Source organism: Hemitrygon akajei, chromosome 11, assembly GCF_048418815.1.
Source record: "Hemitrygon akajei chromosome 11, sHemAka1.3, whole genome shotgun sequence".
Taxonomy (NCBI): domain Eukaryota; kingdom Metazoa; phylum Chordata; class Chondrichthyes; order Myliobatiformes; family Dasyatidae; genus Hemitrygon; species Hemitrygon akajei.
In genome coordinates, this window is record NC_133134.1 from 23,335,308 (window position 1) to 23,357,941 (window position 22,634).

Below are 22,634 nucleotides of genomic sequence, written 5' to 3' on the forward strand. Positions count from 1 at the left end.
TCATCTCATGCTCTAGATATTTATTGTTTATTTGTTATTATTATTTCTTTTTTGTATTTGCTCAGCCTGTTTCATTTAGGGGCTTGTTTTTTTGCACAATGGTTGTTATCTGCCTTGTTGTGTGTGGTCTTTCATTGAGTCTCATTGTGCTTGTATTTAAAGTTCACAAGAACTTTTAATTTTTTTTATCTATTTAAAGGCACCGCGCGGAACAGGCCCTTCCAGCCCGACGAGCCGAGCTGCCCAACAACTCACCTACTCAACCCCAGCATAATCACAGGACAATTTACAAAGATCAATTGACCTACTGACCAGTTCGCCATTGGACTGAGGTGGGAAACTGGAGGACCCGGAACAAAGGCACACAGTCACTGGGTGAACAGACAAACTCCTTACAGACAGAGCTGGGATTAAACCCTGAACTGCGATGCCCCAAAAGGTAATAGCGTTTTGCTAACCACTATGCTACCGTGGCACGAGAGAGAATAAAATACAGAGTATGGGGGGGGGGGGGGTAAAAAGATGGGCTGGATAAAGGGCAAGATGCTTGGGATCAAACAGAAGATATACTCCTGGAAGGAACGAGGGATGGAGGGAGATATTTCACAAGGACCAGCTTCTCCCATTTTGGGGCTGAGTGCATATGCTCAATAGAAAAGATACATACAGCCCTAGGCAAAAATCTTAGGCACAAATATATATAGCCTAAGAACTTTGCACAGTACTGTGTCAATGTGGAGCAGAGAGCAAGTTTGTAAATCTGGCCAGAGCAAAGGATGTTGGGAATAATGAGAGTGGAGCGCCACAGGCAGGGTGTGGGACAGGCAGCAGAGAAGCAATGCCCAGGGGTGGGGAAGTGGGGTGTGGCTCAGGCACTGACACACCCAGCAAGGTCAGTTGACTCCAAACAAGTGGTTTGTTGATCATTACAGAATGTTTCTCCTGTGCTTCTCCTCTCCCTTCCTCTTTCCCCTTTTCCCAACCATGATTCCCCTCTCTCTGCCCCCATCCCACTCTCAGTCCACAATGGAGACCCATATCAGAATCAGGTTTATCGTCACTCACATATGTCATGAAACTTGTTTTTTTTTGCTGCAGCAGGAGGACAGGGCAATATATGAAATTACTACAGCACCACGCAAAAGTCTTAAGCACCCTAGCTATATATATGTGCCCAAGATTTTTGCACAGTACTGTAAAGGGTTATAATTTTATGTTAAATATTATGTTAAGCTCACTCCAACTTTTATAATACTTCTCATTTTCTCAGGCTATTTTAGAATGAAGCGTGTTATAGCAATGTTTGGCATGACAACTACAATCTGCAATATCAATAACCAAACAATTTAATATTACATTCTCTTTTCCTGAGATACTTGTACAAGGTGATTAAACCATCAAGCATCTGCTACTGAGCTTTTATCCAATCACAATGCACCAGCTGTGTCACAGTCTTTTAAGTACAAATATCTAGTCCAGGAGTTATGAACCTTCTGAGAGTGTGTGCCCAAATTGGCAATCATCTTTTTAGAACTCCCCCACTTGCCACAGCAAATATGAACAGAGATTATCATTGATTCATGAATTAGTAACAGAATTTCTAAAGGATAAAAAAAGGATATTTACTTTATTACTGTTTTACTATTAATAAAAGTATAAAAGAGACATTGAAATAAATGAAACATTATAGAAAAACTGTTCAAAAATTATTAATCTTTTAAAAGGGCAACTGAAAAATAAAGCAATTTCTAAATAGAATTAATAAGACCATAAGATATTGGAGCGAAATTAGGCCATTTGGCCCATCAAATCTCTGCCATTTCATCATAGCTGATCCATTTTTAGTTTCCTATAAGACCATAAGATACAGGAGCAAAATTAAGTCATTTGGCCTGTTACACAATACCATTATTGTACCACAGAACATAATACTCTGAACAAATGGAAAAGGTTAAATACAATTTTAAAATATCTCACTGATAAATAACAGTTTTACAAATAAATATTTACTTATTGTGATAGAAAAATAACAGTATTTACCATTACTATCACAGTATTTACCATTATCACTGGCTATCCAGCATTCACTCACAAACGACAGTGGAAAAAACATACGCAGAGTGGAACCAATGCAAGTGGCCCAAATGCTTACTATCCACCCAAATTTCAAAATCTGTCATCCTGCATCACGTGTTCTTGCAAACCCCCAGCTGGTGCCAAGATGTTTCTTGTGAAAAAAATCTCACTGCTCTTGAGTTGTAAAAAAAAATCATTCACAGCTTTATTTGGCAGTAGAGATAATTACTATGTATGTTTTTGATCTGGGTGGGGCTTAAAGAATTGAGGGGCAGCACTGCAAGTCGTGAGCCAACAAAATTTTTGCATGTCTCAAAGAGCCAAGGGAAACACCAGTGTAAATGTTTGAGAATGATTCTCCTCATCTTAGTGGACACAATGATCACCACAGCTATCCCAAAGTTAGGAGCAAAAACCTTGGCTCTTCTACAGTTCCAATTTGGGAGGCCATATCAACTGCCCAGAGTATTCTCTCAGTCTCAAACATGAAAATATACCAGTAAGTTGCACTTCATGATACACCTATCAGATTCAAGTTAGTCCTGTAATTAAAAGGGGCTGATAATGCAACACCATCCCTATATTACACCTGGAATCCATAATACTAAAGTCCTTGCTTTCTCTGGCTTGTTCAGTTAAATTCACAACTAATGTAAGTCATCTGGAAATACTGTTGCTCTCCACGGTCAAAAAGGAATTTTAAATAGATTAGGGGAAATTATGCACACATCAGGACTAATTTTAGTTCCAGATTGTAACATAAAACCAATGCAACTGCCTATAAAACAACCCTCAAGATATTAATTTCCATGTGTAAAATCTTGCTGAATCAATTATATCTGTTTTGCACTGTTCTACACAATTAAAACTAAACCTGTTGCATGTATAGATACTAAAGCCTTCATCTATCTGGTCCATGCATCTGACCATATTTAGGAATGCTGACATAAATGTTCATGACAGATGTGAAAAGAGCAAACACTGTTCCAAGACAGTGTTCTGTTGTTGTTCTATTAGAATGTTTAAATATTTAAAGATAGCTTAGTCCACTCTGACACCTTACAACAGCTTCTTCATCCCCTCCTGTGGTATAGCCACATAACAATTACAGCATGGAAACAGGCCATCTCAGCCCTTCTAGTCTATGCCGAACGCTTACTCTCACCTAGTCCCACCAATCTGCACTCAGCCCATAACCCTCCATTCCTTTCCTGTCCATATACCTATCCAATTTTACTTTAAATGACAAAATCAAACCTGCCTCTACCACTTCTACTGGAAGCTTGTTCCACATAGCTACCACTCGCTGAGTAAAGAAGTTCCACCTCGTGTTACCCCTAAACTTTTGCCCCTTAACTCTCAACTCATGTCCTCTTGTTTGAATCTCCCCTACTCTCAATGGAAAAAGCCTATCCACGTCAACTCTATCTATCCCCCTCATAATTTTAAATACCTCTATCAAGTCCCCCTTCAACCTTCTATGCTCCAAAGAATAAAGACCTAACTTGTTCAACCTTTCTCTGTAACTTAGGTGCTGAAACCATGGTAACATTCTAGTAAATCTCCTCTGTACTCTATTTTGTTGACATCTTTCCTATAATTCGGTGACCAGAACTGTACACGATACTCCAAATTTGGCCTCACCAATGCCTGGTACAATTTTAACATTACATCCCAACTTCTGTACTCAATGCTCTGATTTATAAAGGCCAGCATACCAAAAGCTTTCTTCACCACCCTATCCACATGAGATTCCACCTTCAGGGAACTATGCACCATTATTCCTAGATCACTCTGTTCTACTGCATTCCTCAATGCCCTACCATTTACCATGTATGTCCTATTTTGATTAGTCCTACCAAAATGTAGCACTTCACACTTATCAGCATTAAACTCCATCTGCCATCTTTCAGCCCACTCTTCTAACTGGCCTAAATCTCTCTGCAAACTTTGAAAACCTACTTCATTATCCACAACGCCACCTATCTTAGTATCATCTACATACTCACTAATCCAATTTACCACCCCATCATCCAGATCATTAATGTACATGACAAACAACATTGGACCCAGTACAGATCCCTGAGGCACACCACTAGTCACCGGCCTCCAACCTGACAAACAGTTATCCACCACTACTCTCTGGCATCTCACATCCAGCCACTGTTGAATCCATTTTACTACTTCCAATATTAATACCAAACGATTGAGCCTTCCTAACTAACCTTCCATGTGGAACCTTGTCAAGGCCTTACTGAAGCCCATATAGACAACATCCACTGCTTTACTCTTGTCAACTTTCCTAGTAACCTCTTTAAAAAATTCAATAAGATTTGTCAAACATGACAAATGTTAGTTTTCTGATGATCTGTATATTGGTCTCCTTATTGAAAAAAGTGTGTAAAATACAATGGAAAGAGTTCCAAGATTTGACATGGAGTGAAAAGTGGGCTGCCTTACAAGGGGCAGATTGGGCAAGTGAGGTTTGTAACCACTGCAGTTTAGCGAAAGGGGAGGTGATTGAAATACAACATTCTGAGAGATCTGGACAGGCTTAAAATGGAGTACATTTCCCCTCCTATGATAAGAATCTAGAATCATGGGGCCATCACTTAAAAAATAAGGGGCTGGCTATCTAAGATGAGATGAGGCAAAATTGTTTCAAAGCTCTTCCTCAATCAGCAGTGGAAGCAGTGCCTCTGAATGTTTTAAAGCAAAGGGAAATCGTTTCTAAATATTGAGGAGTGGAAGTTTGACAGGGTAGATGGGATTATGGGGTCAAGGTTACAATCAGAACAATCTTATTAAATGGCAAAACTGACTTGAGAGGTCAAGTAGCCTATTCCTCCTCCTAACTTGGTGTTCTCAGACAATAAAGTACTCAGTTATTGCAATTACAACCCCCACTCTCGCAAGGTAAAAAAGCCTGCACATTCTTTCAGGTATGTAGAATCGTAATGGTGAACACATTAATTGACTGTGACCCTTGAAGTCAAATCCTGTCAACACACTTCACTGTACTATTACCATTAGTCCTCCATCCCTATGCCTAAATTTCTGATGCTGTATGGGGGCGAAATTCTTTCTGCTTCTCCCTTCTTTCTGTCCAGAACTCCACACCACAGCTAAGACAGCAAATATGTAGACAATATGTAGTCATTCGCCTATCCAAAATATCTACTGTACATGTTCCATATAGGTCCAGTTCTGATTTTTGTTGATACCTTGAGATCACAAGTGACAGGAGCAGAATTAGGCCATTCAGCCCATTGAGTCCGCTTCGCCATTTCATCATGGTTGATCCATTTTCCCTCTCAACTGCATTCGCCTGCCATCTCCCCGTAACATTTCACAACCTGACTAATCAAGAATCTATTAACCTCCGCTTTAAATACACCCAGTGGCCTGGCCTCTACAGCTGCCTGTGGCAATGAATTCCACAGATTCACCACCCACTGACTAAAGAAATTCCTCATCTCCTTTCTAAATGGATGTCCCTCTATTCTAAGGTTCAGCCCTCTGGTCCTAGACTCTCACTCCCCCATTCCATCTAGGCCTTACAACTTTCTTTATGTTTCAATGAGATCTCCCCTCGTTCCCCTAAAACTCCAGTGAGTATAATCCCAGAGCGGTCAAATGCTCCTCCCAGGATAACCCTTTCATTCCTGGAGTATTTCTTGTGAACCCCCTCCAATGTCAGCACATCCTTTCTTAGATAAGGGGTCCAAAACCGCTCACAAGTGAGGTCTCATCAGTGCCTTATTTAGCCCCAGCATTACGTCCTTGCTTTTATATCCTACTCCATTTAAAATGAATGCTAACATTGCATTTGCCTTGCTCACCACTGACTCAACCTGCAAATTAACCTTTAGGGAATCCTGCAGGAGAACTCTCAATTCCCTCTGCACCTCAGGTTTTGTGAATTTTCTCCCTGTTTAGAAAATAGTCAATAGACAATAGGTGCAGAAGTAGACCATTCGGCCCTTCGAGCCTGCACCGCCATTTTGAGATCATGGCTGATCATCTACTATCAATACCTGGTTCCTGCCTTGTCCCCATATCCCTTGATTCCCCTATCCATAAGATAACTATCTAGCTCCTTCTTGAAAGCATCCAGAGAATTGGCTTCCACTACCTTCCGAGGCAGTGCATTCCAGACCCCCACAACTCTCTGGGAGAAGAAGTTTTTCCTTAACTCTGTCCTAAATGACCTACCCCTTATTCTCAAACCATGCCCTCTGGTACTGGACTCTCCCAGCATCTGGAACATATTTCCTGCCTCTATCTTGTCCAATCCCTTAATAATCTTATATGTTTCAATCAGATCCCCTCTCAATCTCCTTAATTCCAGCGTGTACAAGCCCAGTCTCTCTAACCTCTCTGTGTAAGACAGTCCAGACATCCCAGGAATTAACCTCGTGAATCTGCGCTGCACTTCCTCTACAGCCAGGATGTCCTTCCTTAACCCTGGAGACCAAAACTGTACACAATACTCCAGGTGTGGTCTCACCAGGGCTCTGTACAAATGCAAGAGGATTTCCTTGCTCTTGTACTCAATTCCCTTTGTAATAAAGGCCAACATTCCATTAGCCTTCTTCACTGCCTGCTGCACTTGCTCATTCACCTTCAGTGACTGATGAACAAGGACTCCTAGATCTCTTTGTATTTCTCCCTTACCCAACTCTACACCATTCAGATAATAATCTGCCTTCCTGTTCTTACTCCCAAAGTGGGAGTCAATGCTTTTGTTCCTTCTGCCAAAGTGCATGACCATACACTTCCCAATACTGTATTCCATCTGCCATTTCTTTGCCTATTCTCCTAATCTAAGTCCTTCTGTAGCCTCTCTACTTCTGCAAACCTACCTGCCCTTCCACTTCATATCATCCATCAATTCCATCATGCAAATCACTGACATACAACCTCCTTCAGAACCCTGGGTCTTGTCCATCTGGTCTATGTGACTTACCTACCTTCAGACCTTTCAGCTTCCTGAGCACCTTCTCCCTAGTAATAGCAACTACACCCACTTCAGCCCCCGATACTACTGAACTTCTGGCATACTGCTAGTGTCTTTCACAGTGATGATGATGCAAAATACTTATTTAGTTCATCTGCCATTTCCTTGTCCACCATTACCACTTCTTTTCCAGCAGTCTGATATCGTCTCTTGCCTCCCTTTCACATCTAAAAAAACCTTCTGCAATCCACTTTGATTTTATTGACTAGCTTACCTTTGTATTTCAGCTTTCTTTCCTTATGGCCTTTTAGTTGCCCTCTGTTGGTCTTAAGAAGCTTCCCAATCCTCTAACTTCCCACTAATTTTTGCCTTCTCTTTTCCTTATCCTTCTCTTTTATAACTTTTCCTTCTCTTTTATGTTGTCTTTGACTTCCCTTGTCAGCCACAGTTGAGTCATCCTGCCTTAAGAATACTTCTTCTTTGGAAGAAATTTATCCTGCGCCTTCTGAATTTCTCCCAGAAACTCCAGCCATTCGTATTCTGCCATCATCCCTGCTAGTGTCCCCTTCCAGTCAACTTTTGCCAGCTCTTTTCTGATGCCTCTGTAATTCCCTTTACTCCATCGTAATACTGATACATCTGACTTTAGCTTCTCCCTCTCAAATTGCAGGGTGAAGTCCTTGCCCTGGCCCTGGCATCAGGGAGGCAACTTTCCAACCAGGAGTATCTTTCACGTCCCCAGAATCTTCTGTCTGCTCCTATTGAAACTATGGAAATTCCTATTGCTATTGCAGTCCTCTTCTCCCCACTTCCTGTCTGAACCACAGTGCCAGACTCAATGCCAGAGAACAGGTCACTATGAATCCTCTCTGGTAGGTCATACACCCCGACAGTATCCAGGGGAACAGCCACAATGGTACACTGCACTAGCTGCTCATTTCCTACCCCTCTCCTTATAGTCGTTCAGGTACCAGCCTCCCTGTATCTCCTGCCTATCACCTCCTCATTCTCCCGTATGAATTGAAGGTCATCGAGCTGCAGCTCCTGTTCCTTAACACGGTCTCTGATGAGCTGCAGCTCAGCGCACCTGATGCAGGTACGGTTATCGGCAGGCTTGAGGTCTCCCAGAATTCCCACCTCACACACAAAGAACCCTCACAGCCCTGGAGCCATTCTCACTGCACTAACAGATGAATAATGACGAAAAGGAAACTTACCTCACTCAAGCCTGTTGAGCCAAAACCTCCCCACTCTAGAACACTGGTCCCGTCCAACAACAGCCGCTCCGTTTACCCCTACCTTACTTTTATTTGCTCTTGCTCATGAATTGCAATTCGATTGGGCCGCCAGAAAAGGCCGAAAGCCCATGAATGCTCCTTTTCAAATTCCTCTCCCTGACCCGGGTGTGGCCTCCTCTCACAATTCGATTGGGCCGCCAGGGGACAAACCTTGCCAATAAACACCCAGCAGCAGGCATGTACACACAGTGTGAGGGTGGGGAACCGTAAACCATCGGCAAGAAGCTCATCAAGCTGAAGGGAGGTCAAAACACACATCTCCCCTACTGATTCAATGCAGTTACAACATTCTCAGCCCAAAATATTAATTGGTTATTCCCCTTCCATGGCTGCTGCCCAACTTGCTGAGTTACTCCAGCATTTTGTGTGTAACTATCTCCCACTGGTTTCCTTTACCAATTGATGTTTCGGCCCTGTCCACATCCAGCCCCCTTACCTGAGCTGAGATCGGTCTTCTGTCTGTGCGGAGTCTGTGAACACGTGTTCTGTGTAGGCACTAGGCCGAGCCAACGCTGGCTCGGCGTCAGTTACACCGTTCCCTGTTGCCTCCGTTGCTTCAGTGGCCTCTTCAGCCGATTGCGGTTGGTTGATCTTCCCGCCTTTGAGAGGAGCCATATCACCTAGATGGGTAGGAGAGACACAGCTGGAACCTGACAAATCGCACTGAAACAACACTGCGAAAACCTTCACAAAAAAAATATTTAAATCATCTTTCAATAGTAGTAGCGTGATAAGCCAGGTGGAGTATGAAGTTTTCCTCAGGGGTTTCCGGGATTTTACGGTGCATGACTTTGTTTACTGTGGGCAGGCTGACACACGGGTGGCCACCACACGGTTCTTGACAGATCGGGGCGAGGACCCAGTGGGCTGGATTGCGTCCCTTCACTGCTACAGCCTTCCTCCTGCCGTTGTGATGTGTCATCATCTTCCACTGAGGTCCTGGTTGGATCCCTCTTTGTCTACAGCCTTTCCCCTTAACCTTACCACCACGGGCAAACCTCCCAGAAGACAAGTAGCGAATGGCAAACTCCAGACGCCATTGTTCTCAGGATCTCGGGAACGCACAAGCCTCTTCGTGGGCCACAACATGGTGACAATTCTCAGAAGAAGCTCCTTTCAATAATGTGCAGGTACTCACTGAAACTCTGTGCAAATGTCAGCCTTTCACTTCTCCACTCTTCTGTTCTGTCACAAATCCTCAACTACCACCCTATGCTTGCAATTTGTCCATGTACCAGACAGTACCCAATTTCCAACAACTAATGGCCCTGCTCCCTCTTTGGGCTTTCGACAGGCTGGCAGATTATTAATGAGATCTGTTGTACAACCACAGGAATGTCTGGTGCAGACTGAGCTACCTGGGAGTAGTTACTCACTTTGTCCTTTGTCAGACGTTGGGGTATCACTTCTAGATGTGCTGTTGCTCCGAGGAACATTGCACCTGGTCGCACACCCGACCAAGGTAATTCCTGCTAACACTCCTTCTGCTCCACCGGAATCGTCCGGATTCAAGTCCCTTTCCAAAAATATCTCTCCTGCAGGATAGTCACTCTCACTTGCAGCTGACACAAAAATAGGAATAGAATAGGCTCATTATGGTGCAGAAATAACAAAACTTTCAAAAAGTAAACATATTATCAAAGTATGTATGTGCCTCTGAGATTCATTTTCTTACAGGTATTTACAGAAAAATAAAGAAATACAGTAGAATTTATGTAAAACTATTCATAAACCAAGACTGACAAACAAACAATGTGCAAAAGACAACAAATTGTGCAAATAAAAAAATAAATATATAATACTAAGATCATGAGTTGTTAAGTCCTTGAAAGTGACTCTATGAAATCCATTCAGGCTCGAGTGAAGTGAAGTTGCCCACACTTGTGCAAAACAACACAGTGATATTACACCTGATTCTGACTCTGGCTCAGCAGCCTCATGGTTTTAGGGTAATAGGCATTCGTTAGTCTCGAGAGACCACGGATTTGCGCCTTGGAAAGTTTCCAGGGCGCAGGCCTGGGCAGGGTTGCATGGGAGACCAGCAGTTTCCCAAGCTGCAAGTCTCCCCTCTCCATGCCACCAGTGTCATCACAGATCAATGTGTGGTTAAGTGCCTTGCTCAAGGACACAACACGCTGCCTTAGCTGAGGCTTGAACTAGAGACCTTCAGATCACTAGACCGACGCCTTAACCACTTGGCCACCAACACTAGTAATAACTATTCCCAAACCTGGTGGTGTGGGATGCAAGGCTCCTGTAACTGCTGTCCCAATGATAGTAACCAGAAGAGCGCATTGTCTGCATGGCAGTGGTCCCTGATGATGGATGCTGCTTTATTGTAGCAGTGTTCCTTGTAAATGTGCTCAATAGTGGAGCACATTTACAGGTCTTTGAGAAACCTGTAACATTGCATCTACTTTACACAGTTCAGAAAACCTAGTTTATTTTTAGTTAAAATTTCAACATCAACAAATTCATAAATTTGAAGAATGGGCAACATTCTTGTAACGTGTGTGCTTCTGACAACAGGGCCTGTGCAGTTCTGGGGCTAAGGTATGCATTACTCATTCATAAGTTGTGGGCAACACTGCCATCTAGTGCCCAAATATAGCCACTAAAAAAGGTGACAACAGACTGCTTTGAATTGTGGACTCCATGTGGTGACAGTCATCCCGTAACATTGCTAGTTAGGACATTTCAGGGCTATTACAGTGAACCTGAAGGAAAGGCTCATTGTTTAGGGGAGTAAACAGAATGCTTGATCTGAGATGATATTGAGCTTCTTGAATTAAGTGTAACCAGGTGACCATCAAATGCTATTCATTATTGTTAAAGAGTGTACTCAGGCATGCATCCGGGTAATGCTAGAATAGTTGTCTGTGCCTTTAAGTGGAGATGGTGACGTCATTACACGCACGTGGGATAGTGGGGAGACCATTTTGTTTTCTGCTGCAGGAACTGGTGGGGCTTTGGACTGAGTTCCTCCCAGGGATGCTAGGCATGGTGAGTAAAGGTGAGCATTAATTTACAATATCTATGTGAATTCGTTTATGCTTGTTGGCGAATCGGGAATATCGGTAATTTGACATGTTTTACATGTGGACACTTTAGATTTTCACGAGTAAAGGTCTCGACGCTGGATAGCGTGGCTTGCATAGTTCCTTACCAGCCAAGCAGGTCAGTCTTCCTGTAATTTAACTAACAGGCAATATCTTATAAAAGTTGTACCAAAGTGTACCTTTTACCTAAGTTTATTGTATCATGACTGATTGTGCATGTAACAGCGTAACGTGAATGTTCAGTCTCTGTTCGGGGGTTCAGCACATGTGTACTAAAAAGTAGCAGACGTCTTAGATGAGATGTATTTGCTTACATTTTTCACTGCTATGCACAAGGTACAGGATTGGGGGGATTCTAATGTTGTTTGTATTGTGTTCCTGCAGAATTGCCATTACCGTATTAGTACTGTATTAGTTTTGTGCGATTTTCTTTGTATTTTTATACTGCTTACGCAATTGGTCGAGATGCAAGTGTGTGGATCGAAGGTTAAACGGAGATTGTAACCGCAGGAACTGATTGTAAAGTCGTTCGTTTTGTTTTAAGACCCTCTTCTGGCACTTAAACATCTAAAACAGACAAAGGAATTAAAACCCGAAAAAGTATTTGTTGTCCTGATTGTGTACTTTTCCCCAGGCTACAACATAAGAGTTGCATTTATCCAGAGAAATGGAAAGAATGACACATTCAAGGTGGATGTCAGGTTTTTAAGATAATGTTCACGATACCCTTATCTCAGTGATATTGTCACTTACTTCATAGTAAAATCAAGAAACTAGGGGTTTCTGGGAAATACAGGTACATGCTCAAAAGCTGTCTGTAAAATCCTGGTGGAGGGGCACATAATTCACAGCCACCAGCATCGAGCTGCACTTCACTTTCAGAGGCTGGTCCGACATGATGATGTAGTTATGTCAAGTTCTTTTACTGCACTTTGTTTTCAGTGTTTGGGGTACAATAAATGAATTATGGTTTTTTTTTCTTAAACATAAAATGCCTCTACCGTTTTCATTTGTGAAAACCTATAATCTCTTAATACAACAACATTACCCCCTTATATACCAGAAAAAGAATTACTTATGGTAGTTTGAATTTATTCCCATTGTAAAGTCAGTGATGCAACTCATCCAACTTGTAGACCAGTCCGCTAAGACTTCGCAACAGGGTTTTAAATGATACTTGCACTTTTATTTAAAATTGCACAATGTACAGGTGGATGTTTTAATCCCCATTTCAAATTACGATCCTAATATCATTGACAAGACCTCAACAGTACAGGAACATGTAAAGTCTGTCCTTGTACTTCAACTGTTTCTGTTTTAATATCTTAATTTACTTTGTTTCACTTATCAAATATTTAGTTAAGGTCATGTTTCAAGTTCAACGCTTCACTGCTCCCGATCAGAAAATTGCAAACTGTGATTTCAGAGAGCATGCACTTGAGATGAGAGAGGGTAAAATTCAAAGGAGGACAAGTCTTTTTGGACAGTGTGTGGTGGGTGCCTAGAACACAAGCTCTGGGGTGCTGGTAAGAGACAATAAGATAGGCATATGAATTTGAGGGCAATGGAAAGATATGGACATTGTACAGGGAAGTGGTTTTAGTTGAGTTGGACATTGTGCACTGAAAACATTTTAACCAATCTTAGCAGAATTAACTTCTGAAACAGAGCTAAGAAAGACAGTCCAAATCACTGCATAATTTATTAAATTCCATTAATTTTCTGTTCTTCTTGAGGTTTGCACCATTCTTTTTCATTCCAATACCCCGATTTGCAGTAAAATACATTTAACAAAACAAACCAACATTGAAAAGGTCAGGCAGCAGTACAGCAAAGGTGATTTTACAGCCTCTGACCATAATTCCATATCCTAACAAGTCACAAGGAAACAAGAGGCATTTAAAGAAATTTCAAAACCGGCCATGAGCAGAAAAGGGTACTATTTATCTTCAGACACTAACAGGTTATACATTAATGTACCAAGAAAATAAACATAATTATTAGACTCCCAAATGACATGTACTTGTTTAAATATAGATAGTTGAATACCTGTGATCTAAATCTACACAAGACCTACAAACCCAAAGTAAATGAACCATCTTTCCTTGTTTATTTTCCAAGATCCCTGTACACATTTCTGAAATACACACTACTCATCAACCTTTCAAAATGCTAATAAACCCAAAATCTTTCCCTTCAAAACAGCTTCATTTGATAATGGCAAATTATTAAATATTCCCTGGGGTTGTCAATGGACTAAGTCGGCAACACTAAGTCCACTCACCTGGGATGCTAGTAATGCACAGAACATGAGCATTGCAGACTGTAAAGTGGTCCATAATGGTGCCAGGCTGGTTGGCATCAATGATCACTATTTTACTGGTGGAGTGCGTGCTGGTGCAGATCCACACTCGGCTGGAGACATCCTCTGCACTGTGGACCTAAAGGAGAAATCACCAAGTCCGAGAGAGAGAGGGAAAATATCCTCACCAGATGCACAATGCTAGTACAAGTAATTGGGTTAAAAAACCACTGATGTTTACATTTGGACGAACGATAATTATACTAGCCAATATAGATTGCTTATGGTTTTTTTGCATGTGCTGCTCAAGGTGTCGCTGGTTTTGTACTTATATGACTTTCACAACCTTAGGGTGTCCCGAGGCCCTTTAAAAGTGTAAGGTGCTGTACGAAATGCAGCAGTCTGTTTCAAACTGCACACTCCACCAGACAACAGTGGAAGTAATAATCACATGCTCTGTTACATTCTTAGTTGAAGGTCCTTATTAATCAGAACCATATTAAAAAAAAATCATTCTCATTATTATCCCCACATTCTGATACAGGAACAAGAGTCACCAACTGATCCACAGCTGAAACTTCATCAACGTTGGCAAAACATGGCTCTGCTATTTTGTTAAAAAAAAATGGAATAAAAAGAAAGTCAAGGGCAAATGTCCTGACACAAGGCTTCAGCCCAAAACATCGACAATCTCTTTATTCCCCACCCAATTCCGAGAGACGCTGCTTGACCTGCGAAGTTCCTCTAGCAGATTATTTGTTGCAAATAGCCAACACTGTGCATTCACACAAGAGTTTTCAGGTTTAGCACGAGGAGCTTTTTATTTCTGTGCTCCACCTTGATACTGCTGTATCAGGCAGTTCCTGAGAACAAAGTGGTCGCGATGTGTTACCCCAGCCAGCATGATACCTCGCTTACCTTCTTGTTTTTGTCGGGAGAACTGTGGTCGCCGCTAGCTTTCCCGTCTTTTTCAGCATCAGAGGTTAAGGGATCGCAGCTGTGTGAGCGACCCAGCGCGTTCCCATTATCCACACGCTGGGGCTTCCAGCCAGTCAGATCCACACCAGCTGCACACCAGAGCTGTGAGAGTATAAACACAACAAGCGTTCAGGAAACACTGAAGGGGTCATCTCCAAACGTATCTTCAGTATTGGGAAAGTGAGGATGTTTAAAAAAAAACAGATCCAAGTCAAAGTAAATTTATCATCAAGATATATATGTATACGTCACCATATACTTCCTTGAGGTTCGTTTTCTTGCAGCATTTACAGGAATATATAATTTATGAACAACTATACATAAAGACCGACAAACAATCAATGTGAGAAGGTGATAGATATTGAGAACGAGTTGTAGAGCCCTTCAGGCAGATGGGGCTTGTCGGCTGTGGTTGGCAGCTTATCGAGGAGAAGGACAACTCTGATCTCAAACCTCCTCTGCCTTGTGGCTATACCCACTCATGGGGAAAGCTTCAGGAGTAAACCACAAGGTTAAATACGGAGCTTTAACCGTATTGCTGAGCTCAACTTCAGCGATGCTACTGCTGCCAAACTGCATCAGCCTCTGCCGTTCCTTTGGGTTCATCAGATGCGTGGAGAGGGGGAGCTTGCTACATGGGAAACAGCTTGCTCTCCATATTGTACTAGCCTGGCTTGTATATCTAGACAGCTAAGACACCGCGCCCATGGTTGACCCTGACCGAAGGAACAGGCATCATCAGAGCACTTGTAAGTGAGTCTATAGCTTGTGGAGTCAGTTCAGAGTTGAAGTGAGTGACGTTATCCACGCCAGTTCAGGAGCTGTCACGTAATAACTGTTCCCGAACGTTGTTGTGTGGGACCCAAAACTCCTGCCTCCTACCAAATGGGGAGGACTCCTGCACAAGATCGAAATAAGTTACAGAAGCTTGTAAAGTTAGTCAGCTCTATCATGAATACCAGCCTCCGCAGTAGCAAGAACAGAGCGGGGGGGGGGGGGGGGGATCTTGATGACGGGAATACTTTCTTTTAAATTCAGGCAGAGGTAAGGGTTTGGAACACACTTAGAAAAGGCACTTCAAAGAAAATTGTTCACATGACTACAGTAGAGGATCAGGCAAATGCAAAGGAGCAGCTCAGACTCAACGGGCTGAATGCCCTTCTTCTGTGCCACAATTCTTCAATGTTTCTTAAAGGCCCCAAAATCATTCGCTGGAAGCTGAGGCCCTGACACAGGACTGGGTGCAGGCAAGTCTCAGGATGTGGAATACCACACTTAAGTGAGGTTGAAATTCCTTCACTCGGAGGGTGGCAAACCAGTGAATCCAATGGCAGAGAAGGTGGGGGAACCAAGTTGCTGAATACGAGCTGATAGGACATTGAAGCGGAGAGTGGAAATACGATATTCAGAAATAGAATCAGCTTTGGTCACGTTAAGCGGCACAGCAGACACAAAGGGCTTCTCCCAGTTCCTATTTTTCTATACTTCCAGTGTTTTTCTCACAGCAGAACAGACACAAAGCCCACTAGGGGACTACAGGCATATTGCTATTTCGAATGCTTTTCTTCCTGATAAGAAGGATCAACTACTCAATTCCCCAGACTTGTTCTAACAGTGAGGCATGATCCACACTGCTCATGGGAGAATAATTTAACAAACTAAAGTCAAAGTGGATTTGAATTCATTTTACATTTCAAACAACTCAAGTCTAAAATGACTTGAACATTATCCTGCTTCGTATTTCACATTTGCAATTTTCTCCACTTCTTTTCTTTTTGGTAGTTTCTTGCATTTCTTTCCTCATATTTAACCCTGTCCCAGACATAACCCTTCGTTATTCAGCAGTTTTATGTCAATACCAGTCTAAATGTCAATCTTTTGGAATATATTATTTGTAAATTAATTTGTGGAAGTATTACTCTGGGTGGTAGGGTGGAGATACATCTTTACCAAAGGATGTGTAAGGCACTTCTTCCCTCCGCTGGACTGCAGGTCACCCTTGGACAATTGTAGCACCTGTTTAGCCACCCGATCAGGGTCATGTGAAGCCATTGGAGCAGGTGGCGGATGGTCGTATGAGCAGTTGGTGCTCATCACAAGTTCTGCTTATGCGGCCACTGACGCCAGGCAGACAATCAATGAAGAGTATTGATAATAGCTGGGGTCACCTGTCTTGTAAAGACACAGCCCAGAAGACAATGGCAAACCACCTCTGTAGAAAATCTGCCAAAAACAACCACAGTCATAGACCATGATCATCCACGTTATACAACACAGCACAACCAACAAACATTACTTAGTGTTGGGTGTGAGTTATTTGTACTGCATTGTGCACCTTGGTCCAGAGGATTGTTGTTTCATTTGGCGGCTGAATTATAATAAACGTGAACTTCTCACTGACCTTTCCACCTGGGTGCACCTCCACCCGTCATGCAATCATCCTGCACTCTGTGCTCTTTCTGTCGCAACCCCCCCCCCCCCCACCTACCTCCACGATATGTCTTATCCCAAATCTTCCAAGTTCCAAGGGTGACACAGTAGCATAGTGGTTGCAACGCCTGAAATCGTGGCTCAGTCCCTACTGCTGTCTGTAAGGGGTTCGTACGTTCTCCCTGCAATCATGTGGGTTTACTCTGGGTGTTGCAGTTTCCTCCGACATCCCAAAGAGGTACAGTCTGGTAAGTTGTGGGCATACTATTGTAATGCCCTGGTTAAGATTTCTACTGCTGTGCTGTGAGGTATTTTACTTCAGCAGTTTTCTGCAAAAGCAGTGTGCCCTGCTGGTAAGTGTTTTGGCCTCGGCTAACCATGTTATCCAACTCAGCCAGTCTGAAGTGGAACACTCTCAGAAGCCGAGTGGGAAGAGTTTGCTGAAGGACAGTAGTCTGGTTTAAGGTCTTTTGGCAGGAGTGCAGGGAGAAGAGCACCAGGGAAGATACCTGGAAGATCCCATCCGAAGAGGAGACCCTAAGGCAGGGAGTTCTTCACAAGTTCTGCCTGTGGTTGGTGAGGAGAATTCAGCACCATGAGTAAAGCTACTCCCAGCTACTACAGAAATGAGCTCCAACATTTATGTGCACAGTTATATTGGTTTAACTGTAATGGGCCCTTTCATCTTCATTTTTCTTTCTCTATTTGATAAAAGTTGAAAATTGGTAAATGTACTTACTTTATAATTTTATGCTAGTGTACAATCTGTCATTTCTGGGCCATCGATAACTGCATATGGGCAGTTTTAACACAGCATTCGCTCACATCAAGGTTCCTTTAATCTGAACATTCCCGACATTCCTGTTTGGTTGAACCCCCGAATCATACCGACCAGAGACGTGTGTTGCTTATGTAAAGTGGTCTTCTCACCGCTGAGTCACGTGGCTGTTAGAATCATCTAGTGAGCAAAGTCTGTATATGAGCCCCGGTGAAAGGGTTGCATTTGTGGGGTATTTGTCCCAGAATTCGGATGTTGTTTAAGGATTGATTAAAAGCAGCTTATTGTGTGTTTAAGTTTGTGTTTGAGGAAAGTGAGGCATGTTGTAATTAAGGGACTTTATTATGGATGCTGTGGGTATTAAGATTTGGTGTGGTTCAAAGCAGTTATCCACAAGTCATACTTGTGCTCTGGGCGGGGTGGTATTAGAATTCCCGACGAACTGCTACTTAGAGTGCTGTGTAATGTAGAAGTATTGGGGAAAGTTACACTGATGGAACAGCGTTTTGACCAATCAGAAGGCAAGGATGTTGTGGTAGTCCAGGCTACCAGTGATGTCACTGGTCGCACTGCCTGATAAGGAGAGCCTGGAGAGGCGGGGCCATGGGCAGTCCATATTTTTAGAGAAGAGTGGAATATAGCTGAGGGTGAAGACTTTAAAGACAAGTTGTACGGAGCTGAGGGTAAATACTGTAAAGTCAAATTGTTCTCGTTTTTGTAAAGTGAGGGAAAGGAGTTGTCTGATGTGAGAGGTCTAGGGGGTTTTTCAGTGGTTGATGTAAATTCTGAGTTGGTTTCGGCAATTACATCGCTAGCTGATGAATGTCAAAGTGTACCTGCAGAGAGCCAAGGTTATCGTAGTCGGGGAGTGTTCCCTGGAGTCAAGCCTACCCCCAGTGGGGAAGAAGAATATGAGGTTTGGGCTGAGCAAACATCCCAGTTACTGGATGAGTGGCAGTGCTCAGATAATATGATAATACGGCGACTTGTCGAGAATTTAAAAGGTCAGGCTGCTGAGGTGGTAAGGTTCTTCAAGGCAGGTCAAGGTTGGTCACGTCCGTGGGCTACATGCAAGTGTTAGAAATTGTTTTTGGCAGGACGGACAGCCCAGCTGATCTTGTGATGAAGTTCAGGCACACATTCCAGGAGAAAGGGCAGAAACTTTCTCCACCACTGGGCACCGTTCTCAGTAGTAGCCTCAGTTCCGAAGCGACCCCTGATGCCACACACGCGGGGGTTTTGCCAGATGAAGTGAAAACGTTGCACGCCGAGGCATCTCAGTTGATGTCGGTCAGTGCTGCCACCAAGCGTTAACAAGTCCAACAGAGAACCTGATGTCGGTCAGTGCTGCCACCAAGCGTTAACAAGTCCAACAGAGAACCTGATGTCGGTCAGTGCTGCCACCAAGCGTTAACAAGTCCAACAGAGAACCTGATGTCGGTCAGTGCTGCCACCAAGCGTTAACAAGTCCAACAGAGAACCTGATGTCGGTCAGTGCTGCCACCAAGCGTTAACAAGTCCAACAGAGAACCTGATGTCGGTCAGTGCTGCCACCAAGCGTTAACAAGTCCAACAGAGAACCTGATGTCGGTCAGTGCTGCCACCAAGCGTTAACAAGTCCAACAGAGAACCTGACCCACCTGTAGGCCAAACTAAACAGAGGGATGCTGCTGAAAGGGGTCTTTTGACAAGGGAAGCGACCGGTATTTTCTGCTACAACTGTGGAAAGGATGGACTTTCAAGCGGGAGTGTGAAGGACAGGAAAACCTTCAGAAAGTAACCTGGTGGTTGCTTAAACAGGGAAAAAGTCAGGAGACTTTGGAAAGACCCAGTAAGGGATTGTGGCATCTCGGAGATGACACGTTCTAATTAATGTATCAAAGGAAACACTAAAGTGCAAAACCCTATTCCTGAAGGCTCGGTGGGACCAAGCTCAGATGGATCCATACGGATTGAGGACATTTATGTTACAGCCATACTTGACACAGGTTCTGAAGTTACTCTACAGATCCTTTTATAACTGGTACTTGGCATTATTTACCATTGACGCCAGTCAGTACCATAGAAATTTGGAGCCTTAGTACTGATGACTGACTATCTGATGGTTACTTGAAATTGAAGATGGAGCTCTCAGAAGCCGAAGTTGGAGTAGTTGAGACCCTTGATACTTCAGTGTTGGTCTGTCCGGATCCGGTTGAAAAATGGAGAGCGTTCCATTGCTGTGGAAAAAAAAATAGTCCCACTGTGAAAAGGCTTGTGGGAGCTTGCAAGGAGGGAAATGGAGAGAGTTTTTTTTTTGAAAACCTTATCCATTCACCTGGTGTTCAGAACAACTTTTGAGAAGGTGCAAGTTCCTCCTAAGCAAGATGATGAGCAGAAATGAGGAACTGTGTGGTACACCCTGTCCAAACTCTTCATATTACATCCTGGGGAGGTAGCCATAGTGACGGGAAACTCCAAATTCCCAAGAATGCCCGATGCTGAGGCCCTCTTGATGGATGCTCTGGAGGATCACGAGGAAGAGTCATGCTTACCTGCTGGGTACTAGTGAGACCTGAACTGCAGAAACCTTCAGCTGTCCACACAAACAGGATGACAGTGAATGACAGGAGAGAGAGGGAAGTTACCCTCAGACATGGGATGCCAATGGCACATCTTTTCCCTGTGAGGGTCATGTCTGGTTTACAAGTGAGAAAATGGGGGAGAGACAGTCTCCTGGGTCAGGAAAGTTAACAGCAAAGCCACTCAAATTTTGTGACTCCCTGATACCCGAGGAATGGAAAAGGAGACTAACTGAGAAGATGTTGAAACTTAAAGATGTCTTTTCTACTGATGAGTTTGACGTGGGTTGCTCCAAGAGTACTCACCACACTATTAGAGTAATGAAGGACACCCTTTCAGAGAGAGGTCTTGACAGTTAGCACTGGAGGAGGTGGAAGATGTTCAGCAGCGTCTGCTGAAACTACAGGAAGCTGGGATTATCACTGAGTCACGGAGTCCCTATGCCTCACCTATATTGATGGTGAGGAAGAAGAATAGGAAGGTATGAATGTGTGCTAATTATCGGACACTGAACTGATGTACAGTCCCCAACCAATATACTGTTCCACGGATCGAGGATGCTGTGGCCTGCCTGAGTGGAGCAAAATGGTCACTGAGTTGGATCTAAAGAGAAAGTATTATTAGATCCGCACGAGTGAAGCTGATAAAGAGAAGATGGCATCCGTATGTCCACTTGGATTCTTTCAGTTTGAAAGAATGCCCCAGGGCATATCAGGAGCACCAGCTACTTTCCAACATGTCATGGAGAAGACCGCTGGGGACATGGACTTGCTTGAGGTACAGGTGTACAGATGAACTCACCGTGTTCGGGTCTACATTGGAGGAGCACGAGACGAGGCTACTGAACGTACTGGACCGCCTGAAAGCTGCAGGGTTAAAGCTGTCACTAGACAAGTGCTACTGCTGGGGGTCTACGCCTTACATAGTGAAGAGCCCCATGCCAAATTTGCCAGTTTTCTGGGTGAAGCCGGAGGATGGGAATTGTCCTGTCAAAATTCTCCTTTGGAATGAGCTTCTATCCCTAGGGCAGGAAGTATGTGTTGGCCCAGAGCCTGACACGGAACCTATACTTAGTCGGAGAACGCTGCACAGAAGGAGGAGAACAGAGAGGCAACTTGCTGATAATAGTATGATCTCAGAGGAAAGACCCGAAGAGGACCAGCCACTGAATACCGTACAAGCTCAGAAGACAAGGAAATCCGAGTACGGTATGCTTTACCTTACGCAAACTCCCCAAGAATTGATGGAGAGGTTTCTGAATCTCCAAGCCGTCACTCAGATGTAATAGGGAGGACTACCAGCAACAGGCAGAGGTGATAATACACAGTGAGAGGAAACTGGGCTCCAATATAATTGGAGATGAAGCTGAGCTCAGTCAGGTGGCCGGGGAACCTGAGTCGCAGGAAGGTACGAGTGACAGACAGGGGAAGGCATCCCCAAGTGAACAGGAACAGTCACAAGAAGTGCCTGAGGCTGAAGAAGCTGATGATAAGAAGGTCTCAAAGAGTCTGGGAACCCCCAAATAGTCTGGCGTATGATGCACCAGGGATACAGAGTGTTGCGTCCATTGCAATAGTGAGATAGGTTACTGCCATTTACAAATGGATGGGAGTCCTGAAATCACAAACTTCATTTGAATACAGTGTTATTAATAATAGTTTAATAAGTTCCATTGTCATGAGGACATGACTATTTCTGGAAGGGAAGTGTGTAATGCCATAGTTAAGATTTCTACCGCAATGCTGTGAGGTATTTAATTTTAGCAGCTTTCTGCAAAAGTATTGCATCCTACTGGCAAGAGGTTTCGGCTAACGACAAGGTGCCATAGAATAAACTCTGACCATTTAACCTCCTAATCTTCTTAATTTATGATTACCTTCATGGTCGGATCTTTTGCAACCAAAGGACGGCAGTAGACTGGAATAGGGACATTTTTCATGCGATTGTCTTCTTGGCTGCCATTCGGACTCAGCTAGAGTAACAAGAGGATCAACACAAACTTTTAAGAAATTAAATATCTGCATTTCACAAAATTAAGATACATCCAAAAATTTCAAAGTAAATTTATTATCAGAGTACTTATATGTCACCACATACAACCCAGAGATTAATTTTCTTGTGGGCATTCTCAACAAAGCCATAACAGAGTAATAACATAATAGGATTAATGAAAGACCACACCAGCTTGGGC

The 22,634-nt window shown here is 43.3% G+C and overlaps 1 protein-coding gene across 19 annotated transcripts in view; it reads right to left on the bottom strand.

Annotated features, from left to right (window-relative positions):
- mapk8ip3 (mitogen-activated protein kinase 8 interacting protein 3) overlaps positions 1-22,634 on the bottom strand; it is a 198,221-nt gene that overhangs the window by 41,809 nt on the left and 133,778 nt on the right. For all 19 annotated transcript variants that reach the window (XM_073060424.1, XM_073060425.1, XM_073060422.1 and 16 more), the window contains 5 exons: positions 22,320-22,415; positions 14,614-14,775; positions 13,678-13,834; positions 9,711-9,896; positions 8,771-8,954 (listed from right to left, as the gene is read on the bottom strand). In XM_073060424.1, the coding sequence (XP_072916525.1) occupies positions 8,771-8,954; positions 9,711-9,896; positions 13,678-13,834; positions 14,614-14,775; positions 22,320-22,415 (785 nt within the window). The remainder of the gene's footprint in view (positions 1-8,770; positions 8,955-9,710; positions 9,897-13,677; positions 13,835-14,613; positions 14,776-22,319; positions 22,416-22,634) is intronic.